Genomic DNA, 21,079 nt, shown 5'->3' on the forward strand with positions numbered 1-21,079 from the left:
TTAAAGTTCATTTTCCTTCAGCTCATGTTGCTGCTGCCTTGGTGAGGCGTTAATAACAGCATGGATGTTCCTGGCTGCTCTCAAACCAGATTTCATAGCGGTGTCAATCCAGGCATGAGGTTGGGCCGTGAGTTCTCCTGAAAAATGGATTCTCCCTTCATTCTGAAACAGAGCCTTGGAGTAGTCGACATATTGATACTGCGTGAAGGAAACATATGAGCCCATGGAATATCTGTCCAGGCCCCATTTCTTGATCACATATTTATTGCAGACACGCTGGATATAATCTTTGGGCAGCTGGTGGATTTTTGCCAGGTCCTCCAGCACCACATCAACACATTTTTCATCACTAAGGGGAATAAAGAATTCAGCATCATCCCCCCAAGTGTAGGAAGCCAGGATCACGCCCAGGCCACTGGGGAAATTATGGCTGGGGTAGTAGATGAATCTGGATGGGCGATCAGTGATTGATCTCCCACCATGGATTCCATCCTTCTCCCAAAACTTTTTAGTACAGGCCAAAGCAATCTTGACATCCTTTGTGTAGTGAATGGAGCGCAGGGCATGGGTCTTGAGAGGAGAAAGAGATGGAGAAAATTTAATGAGCCGTGCGGCTTTTGCCGTGGTTGTGACAAGGACATAATCGGCTGTCACAGATAGGAGGTCCGATGTGTTTGCCTTACGGTAAGACACTATCACTTGGTCACCCTTGGTTAGTATCTTCACTACTGCAGAGCGAAACTGAATACTCCCATGAACATACTGGTAGAAAGCATTAGGAAGTTGATCAAATCCCCCCGTTATCTCATAGAAACTGAAAGAAAGAGGGAAAAGAGATTATGGTAAAACAATGACATCCTCTGACAATTTATCGGAATTAATTTCACAAGAAGAAGAATTATGAGGAGAGCTGTAAGGAGCTTCACAGCTGAAGATACAAGCTACTCTCCACTGATTCTCCAACTCCATCTTCTAGCAGAGTGCCAGGTCTGCTGCAGTTACAGTGAAGACCAGTTCTTTGATTAAAGATTCACTCTTCCAAATGCTCTAGAACCTCATGGTTACTCACATTGCCTTGGAATTAAGTAAGTTTTATAGGATTGTGGGTAGAATTAGTGATCTTAATTTGAGGTCATTTAACAAAAGGGTTTGTGAGATACAACAGAGCTCTGCCCCAATATGCTCATAGCACATACGCTCTTGAGTTAATTATTGAATTCCATAGGAACCCACCTAGCTAGAAGCCATGGACTCTTTCAGTAGTGTCCTGCTCACTCTGTGTGAAGGGACCTTTGCACTTCATGGCTAATGAATTATGCACATACCCTCTGTGACTACTGAGATCAACAGTGCCTTTGTGAAAGAAAGTGCCAGCTTCATTGATAGAAGGGATGATAGATGAAATAGAATGAGGTTGCAGAGATATTTAAAAATGGATGGTTAGATAGACAGATCCTACCACAGGCACATGTTCTTCCAAATATAAAGCAAGTAAATAGATGCATTTCTTCTCACCTGCTGTTGGAGAAGGTAACATGAGCCATGACTGAGTAAAGAAATGACATGTAAAATCTACCATCTTCATTCAGCAAGTCACCAATCATGTCGATGGCTCCTCTACTTAAATGTCCTTCTTTAATTAAATACTCCTGGGTGGGGAAGAGTGGAGAGAGTGGAAGGTGCATGCATATTATAACCTTATATAGAAATAACAGCTGAAGAGATATTCCATTGCAGATGAGCACAGAAATTATTCAGTATGCATTAGGGATGGGCAGTGGTCGAACCTATTCACTACCCCCCTGTGTGATTTGTCTGCTTCATCGTAACCAATCATTAAAGTAAGGTTGATGCTCACTTTCAAGACACAATCCCTCACCCCTTTCCATTTACAGGATGAAATCCTGATCTCAGTGAAGTCAATGGGAGCTTTGCCATTAACTTCAATGAGCATAGGATTTCATCCATACTGTCCATACCACAGTTTAATTACCTTGGATTAGAGAACTATGATCCAGACAACACCTCCCATAGGGTAAAAGTAACAGTGGGAGGGAAACAGAGGAAGGTTGTCTCATTCAAATAACTGTGGATGAGGATACAAAACTGGATGTCAGCTGGGATGGGAAAAAGAGATGCTAAATCTTTTACAGAGGAGTGGAGGAGAGTCTTGTCTTCATGACTCAAACACTGGGTGTATGGGAGCACCAAGACTGCTCACTTTCTGTGGGTTGGCGTTCTGGGTAGAGAGAAGCAGAGATAACATGGATCCATGTCCCTGCCCTCATCTTGCCAGAAAGCAGAGCCAGGAAGACCAAAAGGGGAAGTATGTGGTGCCCCCTAAAGACCCATGAGTAGAATGTACTACCTCTGCCCAGCCAGGATCTTTAGGAGAAGTCCGATGCATTATCTCCTACCATGACTGTGTGCATGTGGCAAGATCTATACCACAAGGAGTTCTATTGGCTAATGCAATGAAAGGTTTAGGAAACTAGAAACATTTAGATTCAAAGATACTGGAATGCCAACTTCAATTACCTTGGTGGAAAAGGAGTCATATTTCTCTTTCAGAGCATTGCAGTCTGTTGTCACCTGGGGAGCAACCAAGAAAACAGTCATTTGTTTCATGATCATGGCTCTGCCTTTAAAGGTTCCCCTTCCCCCTCCACCCTACCCATATGTGATTATGTACTTAAAGACTAGAACTGTACCAAATTCACAGACACAAAAAATGTGTCATGGACAGTGGAATCAGAGGGAGGGACAGGGTTCTTACTGGCCCTCGGCTCCGTTGCTAGTCTCCTCTGCGCTGGGGAGGGACATGAACATCTGCAAACATGAAACTGACTAATTTTCAAATCCTATGGCCATGAAATTGACCAGAATGGACCATGAATTTTGTAGGGCCATATTAAAGACAGTATCCTAGTGCATACGAACAAGGGGGAGGGATATGGAATGACCTCTCAGGTGAAAGAGCTGTCAACAAGATCTTTTTAATAAGGGTAAGGTAGCTTTCTGTTTTCCATTTCTACAGTTCTCTAACTAACTGAACTGCTTTCACTCAGACTTTCTAAAATATAAAAAGAAATAGACCAAAGGGAAACCTTTCATTAGTGCCTACATTAATTTGTAAAAGCAGCAAAGAGTCCTGTGGCACCTTATAGACTAACAGATGTATTGGAGCATGAGCTTTCATTGGTGAATACCCACTTCGTCGGATGCATGTGATGAAGTGGGTATTCACCCACGAAAGCTCATGCTCCAATATGTCTGTTAGTCTATAAGGTGCCACAGGACTCTTTGCTGCTTTTACAGATCCAGATTAACACAGCTACCCCTCTGATACATTAATTTGGGGCCTTAATTCTCATTTTCATAAGTGACTTAGGTACCGGGGGTGGGAAGGAGGGCAGATTTTCATAGGTATTTAGGCATCCAGAGATGCCAATAACCATCTGCTGGGATTTTTGAAAGTATGTTGGGTTGGGATTCGCAAAGCATTTAGGAATCTAATTGTCATTAAAATAAGTGGGAGTTAGGTAAGTCGGTCTTGTGAAAAAACCGCTACATACTAGAGCCCACATTTTGAAAAACATTGCTGTGCTCATTGATGCACTTATTTAGGAGAGTAAGTCTCATTTTGAGACAGTGTGATTGACACAGTGATTTAAGTACCTAACTCCTTTTGTAATTTATTGGAGTTAGGAGCCTAAATATCTTTGTGAATCTCACACTTAATCATCTCAATCCCATTGACTGTCTATGGCAGGGGTAGGCAACCTATGGCACATGTGCCGAAGGCGGCACGCAAGCTGATTTCCAGTGGCACTCACACTGCCCGGGTCCTGGCCATTGGACTGGGGGGCTCTGCATTTTAATTTAATTTTAAATGAAGCTTCTTAAACATTTTGAAAACCTTATTTACTTTACATACAACAGTAGTTTAATTACCTATTATAGACTTATAGAAAGAGACCTTCTTAAAACATTAAAATGTATTACTGGCACACAAAACTTTAAATTAGAGTAAATAAATGAAGACTCGGGACACCACTTCTGAAAGGTTGCCAACCCCTGGTCTATGGGAATCCTAAGTGCCTAAATCCCTTTTGAATATGAGATGTAGGCTCCTCAGTCAGTTATCGTTAAACATCTGGGCCTAGATTCCCAGAGGGACTTAGGAATTGCATGCTCAGCATTGCAATACCTAACAAGTAGGTGCCTAGAAATGCACTAGGGTTCACAAAGTCTGAGTTAGAAGCTCAGGTTCCTACCTGATGAATGGAAGGAGGTAACACCCAAGAATGGGAACCACAAAAGCTAGCTTGCCAAGTCACCTAAATGAGCCAATGGAAGATGCCAAGAAGAGGGGTGTGTTCTAACTACTCCTACTCAGCAGGGCTTAATTTTTAATGAAATGTTCAAGCAATTTTTTTTTACATTCATAACTGAGATAGCAAGCCCAGTAATGCCAGAGTTATGACCTTCTTAGCCTAGAGGTGCCAGGGCTCAGTCTTGGCAAGCCCTGGCACAAATTAAGCACTGTCTCTCAGGCATGTCAGCACCTAAAACCCAAGCTCTGCCAGCTAGCCTGGGTTGAAAGGACTCTTCAGCTTGAGCAAGATGGTTTTGTGTGGGTGGATGAGACAGGTTTAGGGTCAAAATAGGATGAACAGCCCATGCTAACTTTGAAGTGAAGACCTACCTACAGTACATGAGTCCATTCCACAACACACATACCTTATCCAGTGTCTGCTCATAAAGCTGAGTGGCAGATTTTCCCTTCTCTGAGGGATGCACGGGGTACCGCAAGATATTAGGGTTTTGTTCCACATCTTTATATCTTGCTCTGACATTGTTAACCAAATACCAGGTATTTGCATCAGTATTATAGAATGTATTCAGTTTAAGTTTAAATTGTTTAATAAATTCAAGCACAATCCTAGAGATAAAGGAAAGAGGAGAAAAAAAGAAAATGATAAAAATGTGAAAGAATGTTATATGCTCATATATGATCCTCTAACAAAAATCAGATGGCTCCTACCTATGTAACTGAAATTATTTGTGGGTATATGACCCTAAAGATATATTTCACCTGAAGACACTCATGCAACTAGTGCTGTAAACTTTTTTCAATTGTGAAAATTTTTGAAATATTGACTTTATTTCAGTTTTGTAGGGTTCACATCAGACTCAATTTCACAACTTTTTAATTAAAAAAATGGGGGGGAAATGTACTACAAACCCAAGTTTTCAGTAAGTGAGCAACATTGATAAGTATTTAAATAATGATTTATGTTTCCAATAAAAAAATTAGGTAAATGTGTCATGAAAAACTTTGGTAAAAAATGGCAAATGCCATTTTTCAATGAAAAATACTTTTTGCTCGAAAAATGTTGACCATCTCTTCCAATCAGAACGGTCCCATTTACTTCAATGATTACACATGATGATCAAGTATTACATCTATTAATTGTAAAATCAGACTCTTTTTCACTCATTACAAGACACATGACAGCAAAAGCGTCCCATTCCTAAAATTCGTCAGAGCAAAAAAAAATCAGATATACAGATGTATTTGTAATAACACTACTAGGGGGTGTATCTGCAGGGACTGAACCTGGGACCTAAGGATAGAAAACAAAACCCTGCTGTGGCTGAGTTACAGGGTAAGACAGCAGCAGACTTGTAAGCAGATGTGTTTGTGAAAACTGTTATTCTATCCTGAGAGAAATACTGATCTTTTCATAAAAAGAACAGGAATTCTTGTGACACCTTAGAGACTAACAAATGTATTTGAGCATAAGCTTTTGTGGGCTACAGCCCACTTCATCAGATGCATAGAATGGAGCGTACAGCAAGAAGATATTTATACATACAGAGAACATGAAAAGGTGGAAGTACTCATACCAACTGTAAGGGGCTAATTAATGAAGAGAAGCTATTAGTAGGGGAGAAAAACTTTTGAAATGATAATCAAGATGGCCCATTTTGGACAGTTGACATGAAAGTGTGAGGATACTTTAACAGGGGGAAATAGATTCAATCAGTGTAATGACGAAGTCATTCCCAGTCTCTGTTCAAACCTAAGTTAATAGTATCTAGTTTGCATACAGTTATGCAATAGTTTGCATATAGTTATATAGTTTGCATATAGTTATGCAATAGTTTGCATATAGTTATGAAAACTAGATACCATTAACTTAGGTTTGAACAGTGATTGGGAATGGCTCTATCACTACACTAATTGAATCTATTTCCCCCTGTTAAAGTATCCTCACACCTTCATGTCAAAGTCCAAAATGGGCCATCTTGATTATCACTTCAAAAGTTTTTCTCCCCTGCTGATAATAGCTTCTCTTAATTTATTAGCCTCTTACAGTTGGCATGGGTACTTCCACCTTTTCATGTTCTCTGTATGTATAAATATCTTCTTGCCGTATGTTCCATTCTATGCATCCGATGAAGTGGGCGGTAGCCCATGAAAGCTTATGCTCAAATAAATTTGTTAATCTCTAAGGTGCCACAGGTACTCCTGTTCTTTTTGCTCATACAGACCAACACAACTGCTACTCTGATTATTTTCATGTTGTTTTCATCCCAGAATGTGATGAAAGGTTCTGAACATAAATGTCAAAACATCTAGACTTTCCCAAATAAAAATGTTTCAATTTGGTTGGCTGGCTTGAAATGAAATGTCTGTCTGAGACTGCCTGAGCAGCCACAGCCAAATCTTTGGTTCCCCTTTTGCTTCTGCGGGAATTAATTTGGAGCAGTCCTGGGCCCGGGGATCTTTCTGGTCGTTTAGCTGCACTGGCTGGTGCAGTAGCGAGCCACTACTAAACCGAATCTCTGCTTCTGCCCACCCACTCCCAGCTCCTTTGTGCAAAGAGTAATAGCTCCAATTTTTCTCCTTCCTGCTGATAGGCTGATGATTCAAAGCAGTGCTTGTAGTCCACACGAGAGAGTACAGGGCCATTTTAACTATTCAAATCTGCACCTCCAAAGATTTTTTCCCCTAGGAATTATCAAAAAAAATCTTTAAAATGGGATTTCCACTATTCTGAACAAGGTTGGTGGCTGAGCAGGGTGAACTGTATATTACCTGTGATGCTTTGGCAAACGCATAGGTCCCAGATCCATGTACCAATCTCGTTCTCGATAGGTCTCGATGCGTCCTCCCAAGCGGCCACTGGCTTCCAGAATTAGAACCTAGGAACATGGAACACAGGCCCTCATTTTCAATCCTTTGTCAGTATATTTCTCTCTTGTACGGTAAAGGGTGATTTGGTCATCACAGAAATAAAATTAATATTTTATAAAAGTAATTTTGGACAGTAAGTAAGCACCCAGGCTTTGATTCAGGAAAGCAAGTAAGTGTATACTAAACTTGAATTTGAACCCTCTAGGATTTAAGCATGTGCTCAAAGTAATTATGTGCTCAAAGTAATCATGTGCTTAAAGTAGATATGTGCTCAAGCAGTTTTTCAAACAGAAATGTATTCCTAAGCTGAGAGCTCAAGGGTCAGATTCTAATATGGTGGTTTTTACACTAATAGTAGCCTTTCCAATATATTGTAAATACCAGATTTTAAATGACAGAGTGTTTAGTATAACAACTAAGCAATTAACGCATAAGTGCACAACGGATCTCTGTTGATTTTTCCAGGCTTGGGTAGGGGGCTGTAGTTGTTGGGTGCTCTCTAGAGGGAGAGTTGTGGATGTGTAGGCAGCGGGTAGGTGGATAGTGGATTTCAGTCTTTCTCAAGGCCTACAGGAAGGCCAAGAGAGTAGCTCCTTGGAAAAACAAAACAAACAAGAAAGGCAAGGTTGCAAAGTGAGGTTGTTATGGGATGGCTAATATCCATTTTCACACATAGAAAATTTTGTTGGAAACATGTGGCCTATAAAGGGGTTAAGGTGAAGTGTTTGAGTCTTTTGGAACATTTCCTTAACTAATCACCATCTTCATAAAATACAGTGATTGCAGGGCTTATTTGTTACAGCATTATTATTTTTTCTTTTGGTTATGTTGTTATTCCTCTAACAACCTTAAGTTTAAGTCAATTAACTTTTTGTCTGGAAATAAAAAAAAAATATTCTACCATCTTTCTCCTTTCTTTGTTCACTCAGTTTACTTAAGGTCATCTCCTTTGGTTCTTCTACATTGTTAATGCTATGAAAAAGAAATGATAAGACTATTTCAAGGGAGCGCTGATTCCCTGGCCTTTCTCTGGCTCCTCTCAGTTGACAGAATTACCTCACAACCAGCATCTCTCAACAATTTGGCAGCTGTGAGTCCACTGATTCCTGCCCCAACAATCACCACCTTCTTTGAATTACACTTTCTTTCCAATCCGTTTTTGGCAATATCCACCAGTTCATCATAGTCAGGGTCATCGAAGCATTGTTCCCACTTCTTCAGTTTGCCAGGCAGACTCTCCAAGCTCGGGAAAGTCACAAGGACTAAGAGCTGAAGAAATACTAGAGACAGATATACAAAAAAAAAACAGATGACACAAAAGTGGAAGGCATCTTTTTCTCTTAGAACATGGAGCTCAGTAATATCACTGACATGATGCGCCTTAGCTTAAGGAAGAGGCTGACTCCCTCAAATGTGGAGCTCAGTTGTATTAACAAACTAGGAGAGTTATTATGATAAAATGCAATGAGCATATAAGCGAAGGGAAGGGAAGTTAATACTCAAATCCTCTAACAGTTGATGCACTCTTCTAAACTAAAATATCACATGGCCCATTCAAACATTTTCTACATTGAGGATCCTGGCCTTCACAGATACATTTAAATTTGTGCATCCCACAGAGAACTGATGATATGGGGGCTGGCTGTCCTGTGAGGGAATGGTGCAAGACAAATTCATGCGATGCGATTGATAATAAGGTCTTCAAGACTTGGCCTCATGGGTTGAATTGAGGAACCGAACCTGAGTATTCTTCACAACATTTAAAAACTCAGTTCTGCTTTTCCTTTCCATGGTGCAGGACAATTTTTTCTTCTGTTTTTCCAACATATAAATCTCAGATTTCCCCTCTCACAGAGCACAAAGGAGTTCCCACTCCTGCTGAGCACAGCTGTTTAAGTGTCAGACAGCAAACAATATGATTCATCACATATCCAATTCCCAATCCAGTTAGAGCTTTAAAAGATCAAATCAACAATCTAAATTCTATTGTATTGTTCAGAGCAAGCTTAGCAGCACCCACACCACCCTTTCTTCCCATGCTAGTGTAGGCAGCACTGTTGAACAAAAAAGAAGTGAACTTTATACCCTAGAGCTCTCTGACAGTCTCTGTGGGCCACTGGCCACTGAAATAAATGTATCTTGCAAGTCATGGCATAATATATCTTGAATTTTGTTAGGCTTTTGACACAATCCTACATGACATTCTCATGAAAAAAAACCTAGGGAAATATGGTCTAAGTGAAATGAATATAAGGTCAGTGCAGAACTGGTTGAAAAACTGTACTTAAAGTGTACAAGGAAGGGGTCTGCCTGTGGGAATACACGCTTGCAGTGTTTCAGTACACGTTCAGTGTGTTTCCTGATGCCACTTTTTTTGGATAGAACAAGAAGCAATTGGCTTAAACTGCAGCAAGGAAGGTTTAGGTTGGACATTAGGAAAAAGTTCCTAACTGTCAGGGTGGTTAAACACTGGAATAAATTGCCTAGGGAGGTTGTGGAATCTCCATCACTGGAAATATTTAAGATTAGGTTAGATAAATGTCTATCCGGGATGGTCTAGACAGTGTTTGGTCCTGCCATGAAGGCAGGGAACTGGACTCGATGACCTCTCGAGGTCCCTTCCAGTCCTAGAATCTATGAATCTATGAATCAATGGTTTGCTGTGAGACTGAGAGGATGTATCCAGTGGAGTCCTGTGGAGGTCTTTGTGTGGTACTGTGCTATATAATATTTTCATCAGCGATTTGGATGATGGAGTAGAGATTATGCTTATGAAATTGACAGATGACACCAAACTGGAAGGGGTTGAAAGCACTTTGAAGGATGGGATTGGAAAATTGAAATGATCTTGGTAAATTGGTCTGAAAGAATTCAATAAAGACAAGTGCAAAGTACTATACTTAGAAAGGAAAAATCAAATGTACACATACAAAATGGGGGGAAATTGCCTGGGTAGCAATAATTCAGAACAGGATCTGAGGGGTTATAATGGATCACAAACTGAATATGAGTCAACAATGTAAAAAGGCAAATGTCATTCTGTATTAACAGGCATGTTGGATATATGATACGGGAGCCGATTGTTCTGCTGTGCTTGGCACTTGTGACCAGTTTTGGGCACCACATTTTAAGAAAGATTTGGATGAATGGGAGAGAGTCCAGAGCAGAGCAACCAGAATGATAAGAGGGTAAGAAAACATGAGCTATGAGGAAAGGTTGAAAGAACAGGGCATGTTTGTTCTAGAGGAGAGAAGGCTGAGGGGAACATTATAATAATCTTCAAACATGTAAAAGATTGTTATGAAGGAGATGATGATCAATTGTTCTCATGTTCACTAAGAAAAGAAAAGGACAAGGAATAATCAGCTTGAATTGTCACAACAGAGATTTAGTTAGATAGTAAGAAAACTTCATGACTGTAAGGACATAGGTTACCTAGGGAGGTTGTGGAATCCTCACTGTTGTAGGTTATTAAAAACAGGTTTCACAAATACCTATCAGGGATAGTCGAAGTGTACTTGGTGCTGCCTCAGCACAGAGATGATGGACTAGAAGAACTCTTGAGGTCCCTTCCAACCCTACAATTCTGTAATTTCTGTGATGAAGTAGATGTCTGAGCCTCCTCTAGTTTTCCTTTGGCAGTTGGCATAAAGTGGAGCAACTCTGAACCTCCTTTAGTTTACACCACTGGCAGACAGAGATCCCCCAAATCAGGAAGGCAAAAAGCTATGTTTGGTCCAAGCTTCAATTCAGACCAAAAACTGAGTCATTGAAGAGATGTAGGGTGGCTGTCTTCCATGTCTGGGGACATAGTTAGTGCCTCCTTTATAGTACCAAATGGACCCAGGTTACAAAGAGGTCTAGGAACAAATCTGTTATAACTTAATTTCCAACATGGTTGGAACTGTCCTGTAGACACAGTTTTGACGGTCAGGAGGAGGAATTCACTTTCCTAGAACCTTTCTTCGGCACTGAAATATAATTTAAAAAATGGAAGGTTTAATTTTTGTTTTGTGGTTTTGAAAGAATAAGGCACTCTTAATTTTTCCTTAAAAGCCAGCATTGTCTGACCATCAAATCCACCACTCTGGGTGAGGATGGAGCCATATATTTCAAAGTGACTGAAAGTAATTGAGCACAAAATGTATCCAACACTTTGACACCAGGAATTATTTAGAGTCTTCACAGGTAGAAACACACTTATTTAATGTATTTCCTGTAGCAGTGTGAGGACTTCAGGAAGATCTGGGTTGAAGGCACTGAACATTACTGCATCTGAAGAAGTGGTTTTTTACCCACAAAAGCTTATACCCAAATAAATTAGTTAGTCTTTAAGGTGCCACTGGACTCCTTCTTGTTTTTGTGGATACAGACTAACATGGTTACCCCCTGATACTTGAATATTGTGTGTCACAGATCGGGGCAACTGCAACTGTGTTTTCCCCTTCACCACCCTTAGGCTTACAGCTCCCCAGACATCACCTCTCTTTGATGGAGACCCTGCATCTTCCTCCTTCCTGACTGGGGTATTTCCAAGCTACACAGCTGCCTGCTTACACTGAAAATTCCCTAGCAAGTCAGACAGCCCAGCAATCCTACTTTGCTTTCTCTTCAGACATCATAAACAGCATAATTGTCCACTAGTCACCACAAAGCTCTTTCTAAACAAGTACATTAATTCTTAAGTTGAAAGCATTACAGAGGCTATGTCTACACTTTTAGTGACATGGCTGTGTCCCTACAGCCGTGCTGCTAAAAGTCGCACAGCATAGCTGCTGTTTGTCGACTCTCCTGCTGACAAAAAACTTCCATCCCATAAGGAGTGGCATTTGTGTTGTCGGCAGGAGAGCACTCCTGCTGACAAAGTACTGTTAACACTAGTACTTGTCGTTGGATACTTTTGTCTTTCAGCGTTGTTGTTTTTTAACACCTCTGAAAGGCAAAAGTTTTGTCGTGCAATTGCAAGTGTAGACATAACCAGAGAAAACCTACTCAAAACAAGAAAAGAATTTAGGCATGCATGCCAGTAAGCTTACCAGAGACTAACTCCAGCAAGGGCAGGTGAACAGCCCTACAAAACCCACCAAGACAGGTTTCTGTGATCACGAGTTCATAACAGTTGTTCCTCAGGACAATCACCCTCATTACAAGTTTAGTCCAGCCTATATACAGCCAGGGTCTTTGAGATGGGTATAGATAATTTGTAGCAACACTTTCCTCCTCAGGGCTTAGCTTCAAAAGGCTGGGAACTTGCCCAACTGGAAGTGTTATATTTGCATACCCTTCCCCTGTGGATTTCCTGGGAAACTCCCTTAACTTTAACATTCACATTGTTTCAAATGGTCCTTTGAAGATCACAACACTTATCAAAGTTTCATTTACCATGTCTCCTCCCTAGAAATGTCCCCTGCAATCCCACAACAATACATAAACATTTGCATTTTTAATACAATGAACTCCTAAAATACTGTTGCTTAATTCCATTAGGTGTGTCCAGGAGATTGCTATATTAGTTACACCTAGGTTCTTCTTACACTGCAATTATCAGCATCCTTTTCCTTATTTTTGTATGCAGTAGAACTGACATGGAGATGATTGGGCTGGAGAGAAAAGTTCTGATGCCAGCAATATATTTGCTATTACACTGCAGAACTAGAGATGTCTGCCAGAGCTAAACACCAACCAGAGATTATTTGGCAGAGGTTATATCCACCAACAGGCAAGCAGGAGTGCTTGCCTTCGGAGCTCAGGTGGGAAAATAAAAACAATGTGGATGTAATTCATCCTAGTGGAGAATAAAGTCCTACACACCACATGAGTTCCACATTCACTTGCTCCTGAAAAGAACGGCCACCTTGGGGATGGTATGGAGCCCTCTACACCATAAAATATTCCTGGAAGAAGGGACATAAGGATGCGTGGGTTGGGAATGGTCACCATAATTTCATTTTTGCTTTATTGATGGATTTGAAAATAGTTTGCAGGCAAGTGAAGCAAGTAGAAGAGGAAAGGAAAATAAATATAATGGCTATGTCAGACCGCTAAGCATCCAGCAGCAATCTTTGACCTAAGCAACCACCTGCAATTTCTTTTATTATTTTTTCCAGTTATGTCCAACTCATTTCCATTGTGGGCAGTGATATACTGCTGAACAATTCCTACGTTTGCTTCCCCCAACCTACCAAAGCTATTTCTCTCATCTGAAATGTACCTCAAGCAGATAATTCTCATAAAAGCCTTGATCTCTCGCAAGCATTGGATCATTAGGTTCACTGCATTGTCAAGGGTCAAATGAGAGGATGATTATCATCAACACATTATCATCAGCAAGTCCTTACAAGTGCTGTATGTTCTCCCTCTTCTCTGTAACCGTACACCATGAGTCTCTCATTGTCACAGCCTAATCATCCGCTTTAACTAAGTCTATACAAGTAATCTCACTCAAAGTGTGGATCTGGCATCAACCCTTCCCAAATTTCATGCCACCAAGTCAGGTATCTTGCACTATGGAAGAGTAACAGAAGAAGTCAGTTGACTGATAGAACCTTCCCGCTGACACAAGCAAAGGCTTTTCAAATAAAAATTTCCCATTGCAGAAATAAAGAGAATTAGTACTAGACAGAAAATTGTATTTTGTTTTTTAATTTGTTTTTGTTTGTTTGTTTGTTTGTTTATTTGTTTTTTGTAATAGACTGGTTGCATTTTTTTTCTCAGAAATGCTCGTGGAAATGTTCTGTTTTACTGACCAAAAACCAAGCCAAAACCCCTAAAAATAATCATTTTTCAGTTTTTCCAAAATATTTCAGTTTTTGAAAACAAATAGAAACCCCCCCACAACAATTCAGCATTCAGTCTTTATTAAAAAAGACTTTCTAAACAAATAAAAAATCCCATAAACATTTTTTATTTGGAAATCAACTCAATTTTCTGCTGAGTAATTCTACATATGATACATTTTCATCAGCTGTAAAATTAATTTAGATTTCCACATTTGCATTCGCATCTCATTCCCCTTCCTTGGTCAAAATCAAATCTAAGGGCTTGTCTACCCTTACCAGGGGATCGACAAGCAGTGATCAATGCATCAACCACAGATCGCTCTCCTGTCAACTCCTGTACTCCACCAGATTGAGAAGAGTAGGAGGAGTCGATGGGAGCACATCTTACGTTGACATCGTGTAGTGTGGACCCCATGGTAAGTAAATCTAAGTTATGTCGATCTGAGTTACGCTATCCAAGTAACTCAACTTGCATAGCTTAGATCAAATTTCCCCTGTAGTGTAGACAAGGCTTAGAACAACTGCCCCCCACCCCAGATACTTCCTCCACATTCTGAAACAAAAAATGATTCTCAGTTTGGATAGAGCAGAGCTACTACACCAGCATACCACAATACATTTGATTTTGCTGTGTAACTGTGGCCAAGTGTAAGCAAAAATATGCCATTAGTGCTGTTGTCTGCCACACTTAAAGTGAAATAAATGATAATGGGAGAAAAACGACTGAAAGAAAGAAAGAAAGAAAGAAAGAAAGAAAGAAAGAAAGAAAGAAAGAAAGAAAGAAAGACACCATAACAAGAGAACAAGAAAGATGTGAAAAGGAAAAGTTGATGGAATATCACTGATAGAGTAAGATGTTCCCAAAACTACGATCTATCCTCATCCCTCTGCAAAAGTTTTAAGAGAAGTTTCACTCACAGAACTTGTCCATGTCTCAAGTGGAAGCGCAAGTCATCAAGGGATCCCTCTAATTTTATATATACAGCTAGCCTGGCTGATAAACAGCCTCTAGGGAACTGCTAGCACCATGTCCAATAAAGCTTGGAGATCAAAGAGCTTCCTCCTGTGATGCATTCAGCACAGCTTGTGGGTTGAGTCAGCACGTTCCAGATACATGGGACTCAGGATCAAAGAATGTGTGGGTGCTGAGAGGCTCTGCCCTTTCTTCAAGTTCCTCTGAATCTGATAGCCCTCCATTCTTATCTAGAAAGCACCTTCTTTTCCCTTCATCTTCTTCTGCCCCCCTCCATAGCATGCCCACTGAACCCAATAGTGTATGTGATACTTTATAGCCTTTTTCATAGTCATATACTTTAATCACCATGCAAATTATGGCTTTGACTAGACCCATAACAAAGACACAAACTCCACAGTCTTTATTTAGGATCCAGTCCTGCAAATTGCTCAGGACACTCAGAACCGCACTGGATCAGACCTTATGATTCTGGATAGCACTCACTTCTCTGAATTTCAAATAGCTCAGGTGTTTCCATATTCCAATTTTACTATGCACCCAGATAATGGAATTGGAGCAAATCCATGTAAATAACTAGGATTAGTGCAAGGAATATACAGTGCATTTGGTATCAGAGACAGTTATACATGACACAAGGAGCAAAGCTAATTGTCTGTGACACATAGTTGTTATATCCTACAGAGAAAGGAAGATGTTTGGCTGGCATTTCTATTAAGGCAAAACTAAAGTCATTCTGGTGCTTTGTTTGAAAAGCACAACTTTAAATCTTTATTTTCTCAGCTTCATAGACTCATAGACTTTAATACCAGAACGGCCCATTGCCATCACCTAGTCTGACCTCCTGCACATCACAGGACATAGAACCTTGCCCACCCACTCCTGTAACTGAAGTCCTCAAATTTTGATTTCAAGACTTCAAATTACAGAGAATCCACCATTGATTCTAATTCAAACCAGGAAGTGAGCCACACCTCATGTTGAACAGTGAGGCAAGAAAAAACCAAACACCTCAGGATCTCTGCCCCACTGACCTGGAGGAAAATTCCTTCCTGGCCCCAAGTATGGTGTTCGTTTAGATCCTAAGTATGTGGACTAAACTGAGAAAGAATTCTTAATACTAACAGAGAGCCCTCCGTCTTCAGCATCCCATCTTCAGCCATTGGAGTTATTCACTAATAGAAGTCACAGATGGGCCATATGCCACTGTAGGACACCTTAGCATACTATCCCCTCGATAAATATATCAAGCTCAGTCTTGAAACAAGTTAGTTTCCCCTCCCCCTGATACTTTCTTTGGAAGGCTGTTCGTGAAATTCATTCATATGATAGTTGTCTAATTTCAGGCCTTAACTTGCTGATAGCCAGTTTATATCCATTTGACCCTTAACTTAAAGAACTTCTCTCCATTCTTGGTGTTTGTCCCTCTGATGTATTTATAGAGAGCAATCCTATCTCCCCCCAACTTTCATTTTGTTAATCAACCCAACCTTCTTAAGTCTTCTCTCATAAGGCAGGTTCTCCATTTTTTGATCATCCTAGTAGCCTTTCTCTGCACGTGTTCTAATCTGAATTCATCTTTCTTCAACATGGGAGATCAGAACGGCTCTCAGTATTCCAGATGAGGTCTCACCAATGTATTGTATAATGGAAATAACACTTCCCTGTCTCTGCTGGAGATACCTTGCTAATGCATCTTAGGACTGCATTAGCCTTTTTACACAACCACATTACACTGATAGCTCATAGTCATTTTATGATCAACCAGCAGACCCAGGTCTTTCTCCTCCTCTGTCACTTCTAACTGGTAAGTCTCCAGCTTACAGAAAAAATTCTTGTTGTTGGTCCAAAAGTGCATGACCTCGCACTTTGAACTACTAAATTTCATTCCATTTCTATTACTCCAGTTTTCAAGGTAACCCAGACCTTGTATGATATTCCTGTCTTCATCTACATTAGCAATACCTCCCAACTTGATGTCATTTGCAAATTTTATTAACACATTTCCACTTTTTATGCTAACGTCATTGAGGTAAGGTTAAATCAGATTGATTCCAAAACTGATCCTTGAGGAACTCCACTTGTAACCTTTCTCCAGCCTGACAGTTCACCTTTCAGTATGACCTGCTGTAGTCTCCCCTTTATCCAGATCCTTACTCACCTTTCAGTTCTTGTATTAATCCCCAGCTTCTTCAAATTAATGAAAATTTTCTCACGTGTAACTGTATCAAATGCTTTACTGAAATCAAGTTAAATTAGCTCTACTGCATTTCCTTTGTTTAGAAAATAATTATCTTCTCAAAGGAAGAATTCAGGTTGGTCTAGCATGATCTGCCTTTTGTAAAACTGTGTAAAACCATGTTGTATTTTATCCCTATTGCCATTTATCTTTTAAACCTTTAATTATTCTCTCTTTCAAAATTTGTTCTAAGATGGTTGTTCCCAAATGTTTTCCCTGCATGACCCCATTTTCGGATATATTACTTCCTGTGACCCCAGATAGCATGGAGGATATCATTCAAAAATAGTGGCCTCCATGCAGCTTGGCTTCTCACGCACTGTATGTGCAAGGTCATGCCACATGGAGGACACCATGTTGCTTTAGAAAAATGGCATCCTCCACACAGTGTGAGCTTGCACACGTCTGGTGTGTGCAAGATCACGCTGCATGTTTTACTGAATATCATCTTTCGCATAGCTGGGATTGCTGCAACCCCATCTGCTCATGGAGTGACTTCATGTGAGGTCATGAACCACAGTTTGGGAACCACTATTCTACCACTATGCATACTACTGAGATCAAACTAACAAGTCTGTCATTTGCTGGATCACTTTGTTTTCTTTCTTAAATATAGGTAGTATATTTGCAATTCTCCAGTCATAGGATAAGACCCCCAAATTTACAGATTCATTAATCATCCTTGCTATTGGGCTTTCAATTTTATGTGCCAGTTCCTTTCTTATTCTTCAGTGGAGATTGTCACTCTGTCCGGAGTGTTTCACAGCTGTGCATGCCTACCTCAGCGCAGACTGTGAAAAACAGGTCCATAATTACATTTTAACAAGCCAGATAACCAATGTGAATTCCTAGATCACTGTAGCAGTTTTACTATGGAGTCACAGACAGTCCCCTGAAACTCTCCAGTCTATCTTGTTACCTAAGCAAACTGGACTTAAGGTTGGCTACACTGGAGAGTTGCAGCGCTGGTGGTGGGTTTACAGCGCTGCAACTTACTCACCCTCCACACTTGCAAGGCACATACAGCACTGCATCTCCCTGGCTGCAGCGCTGGCTGTACTCCTGCTCTGCCTGGGGTATAAAGATTGCAGTGCTAGCGATGCAGCGCTGCTCCGCCAGTGTGGCCACCAAGAGTGCTGTAATTGGCCTTCAGAGGTATTCGGAGGTATCCCAGAATGCCTGTTCAGCCACTCTGCTCATCAGTTCGCACTCTACTGCCCTGGCCTCAGGTGACTAGCCTTTTAAATGCCCCAGCAATTTTAAAAATCCCCTTCCTGTTTGCTCAGCCAGGTGTGGAGTGCAATCAGTGAATCTTTCCAGGTGACCATGCCTCCACTCTCCAAACGAGCCCCAGCATGGAGCAATGGTGAGTTGCTGGACCTCATCAGTGTTTGGGGTGATGAAGCTGTGCAGTCACAGCTGTGCTCCAGCCATAGGAATTATGATACCTATGGGCAGATATCAAGGGCCATGCTGGAAAGGGGCCATGACTGGGACATGGTGCAGTGCAGGGTTAAAGTGAAGGAGCTGCGGAGTGCCTATTGCAAAGCCCGCAAGGGAAACCGCCGCTCCGGTGCTGTCCCCATGACCTGCCGTTTTTACAAGGAGCTTGACGTGATACTTGGGGGTGACCCCACTGCCAATCCGACAACCACGATGGACACTTCAAAGCGGGGTGGGGAGGGAGGGTGGCAGAGAGGAGGAGGAGGAGGAGGACAAGGGGGAGGGGGAGGAGGGAGGAAACCGAGACTGAGGGTACTGGGGTGGGAGGAGACACCCCGGAGTCCCAGGAGTCATGCAGCCAAGAGCTCTTCTCAACAGCCAGTACTTGGTGGAGGACAAGCAGAGGAGCAGGTTACCGGTAAGCAGCTTTTATTTTCAGGATGGAAATGTTTCAGGAGAGGAGGGGGGGCGTTAGGGCTGCATGCATGCATGCCTAGTGTGGAATAGCCCATTGATGTGGTCTATCACGTCACAATAATCAGCCTTGGTAATCTCTTCAAAAGTTTCAGCCAGAGCGTGGGCAATGCGCTTGCGCAAGTTTATAGGGAGAGCCACTGTGGTCCTTGTCCCAGTCAGGCTAACACATCCATGCCACTGTGCCGCAAGGGGTGGGGGGACCATTGCTGAACACAGGCAAGCTGCATAGGGGCTAGGGCAGAATCCACATTGCTGTAGAAGACCCTCCCGCTCTTCCCAGGTGACCCGCAGCAGCGAGATATCTTCCAGGATTAACTTCTGTGGAAAATGTTGGGAGACTGTTCAGTGTAGATGTCCCCTGCAGCAGTTTGCTTTCCCCAATGCACAGGAACCCCTGCACATCCCTGAAGCAATCAGTCCCTCTTATTCACCATTTCGTGGCTCCTGTGGGTTATGTGCGTTCTGTTTGGTATGGGAAAAGTATGCTAAAGTGAAGATTGTAAACTCCTTCACTGTGTGGGAATAACTGTCTGGGTGAGATTATAAACAATTCTGCCTCTGTTAACTGTTGCCATTTCTGCCTTTCAAAAAGTGTCCTTGACTACTCGAGTGCCTGTATCATCGACTGCTCAAAGGCTATAAAACCTCAGGAAGAAGCCGCGAAAAAGCAAAGAAGACATGCTGAAAGCAGTTATGGATCACTCTGCCAGAGAGAGTAAAAAACTGCAGGACTGGAGGAAAAAACTGCAGGACTAGAGGGAAAGGGAAAGCAGGATCTGCCAGAGAAACTCAGCGGCTAAGAAGAAAAGCACAAAGCAGCTGATAAGCAACCTGGCTCGTCAAGTGGACTCTATCCAGTCACTCGTAGCCATGCAGGCAGAGCACTACTGTGCCGGCCTCCCCCGCCATCCCAAAGCTCTTTCCCTTGTGCCCCAATGTCAGCTCCAAACCCCCTTCCCCAGCATCCAGATTCTTACCACCACCAGCTGCCCCCAACACCTGTACGTTCACCAACCAGCCCTGTGATCTACGACCCTTACTCTCTGTACTCAGCCCCCAGCACCATGCAGTATTTTCATCCTGAAGTGCAGCAGTCATTGCACAGCACTCCAGACAGGACATATTCAAACCTGTGACTATACAGTTCACTACCCCACCCCCCTGCCCTTTTAGGTTCCCAAAATGTTGTGTATCTGTCCAGAAAGTTATTTTCTTTTCAATAAATGAATTCTTGGCTTTGAAAACAGTCTTTATTACTGCAGAAAGTGAAAGATACCGTAGCCCAGGAAAGAAACAGGCACTGCAAATCATTTTAGGAAAAACGGATTCCTACTAACATTGTAACCACTGCACTTCACTCCTGTGCAAGGCACCAAACAATACTGTTGGTTTTCAGCCTCAAATTCCTCCCTCAAGGCATCCCTAATCCTTGTAGCCCTGTGCTGAGCCTCTCTAGTAGCCCTGCTCTCTGGCTGTGCAAATTCAGCCTCCAGGCGTTGAACCTCGGAGGTCCATTCCTGACTGAATGTTTCACCCTTCCCTTCACAAATATTATGGAGGTACAGCACACGGATATAACCACAGGGATGCTGCTTTCCCCCAAGTCTAGCTTCCCATACAGAGATCGCCAGCACCCTTTTAAATGGCCAAAAGCACACTCCACAGTCATTTGGCACCGGCTTAGCCTGTAGCTGAACCAGTCCTTGCTCCTGTCAAGCTTCCCTGTATAGGGTTTCATGAGCCAAGGCATTAACGGGTAAGCAGGGTATCCAAGGATCACAATGGGCATTTCTACATACCCTACTGTGATCTTCCGGTCTGGGAAAAAAGTCCTGGCCTGCATCTTCCTGAACAGGCCACTGTTCCGAAAGATGCGTGCATCGTGCACCTTTCCAGGCCAGCCTGTGTTAATGTCAATGAAACGCCCACTGTGATCGACAAGTGCCTGGAGAACCATAGAG

At 41.8% G+C, this 21,079-nt stretch overlaps 1 protein-coding gene and 1 long non-coding RNA gene across 2 annotated transcripts; one reads left to right on the top strand and one right to left on the bottom strand.

Moving 5' to 3' along the window:
* On the bottom strand, positions 1 to 14,917 carry LOC115641198 (L-amino-acid oxidase-like). The gene is made up of 7 exons (XM_030544269.1): positions 14,905 to 14,917; positions 8,264 to 8,487; positions 7,109 to 7,215; positions 4,744 to 4,945; positions 2,539 to 2,592; positions 1,516 to 1,649; positions 1 to 814 (listed from the first exon to the last, which is right to left on the bottom strand). The coding sequence occupies exons 1-7, from the start codon at positions 14,915 to 14,917 to the stop codon at positions 1 to 3; spliced, it is 1,548 nt and encodes a 515-aa protein (XP_030400129.1).
* A 4,111-nt stretch (positions 14,918 to 19,028) lies between these two features.
* Positions 19,029 to 19,777, top strand: LOC115641059. The gene is made up of 2 exons (XR_003998011.1): positions 19,029 to 19,059; positions 19,711 to 19,777. It is a non-coding gene; the product is annotated as an uncharacterized LOC115641059 (long non-coding RNA).
* Positions 19,778 to 21,079: the final 1,302 nt, after the last annotated feature.

This window comes from Gopherus evgoodei, unplaced genomic scaffold (genome assembly GCF_007399415.2).
Source record: "Gopherus evgoodei ecotype Sinaloan lineage unplaced genomic scaffold, rGopEvg1_v1.p scaffold_33_arrow_ctg1, whole genome shotgun sequence".
NCBI lineage: Eukaryota > Metazoa > Chordata > Testudines > Testudinidae > Gopherus > Gopherus evgoodei.

Excerpts from the sequence above, each read along its gene's own strand:
- LOC115641198 (XM_030544269.1), bottom strand. Across the intron at positions 2,593-4,743 it reads ATGAGCAGACACTGGATAAG|GTGACAACAGACTGCAATGC; the intron begins GTATGTGTGTTG and ends GTTGCTCCCCAG. Across the intron at positions 1,650-2,538 it reads ATGACTCCTTTTCCACCAAG|GAGTATTTAATTAAAGAAGG; the intron begins GTAATTGAAGTT and ends TTCCCCACCCAG.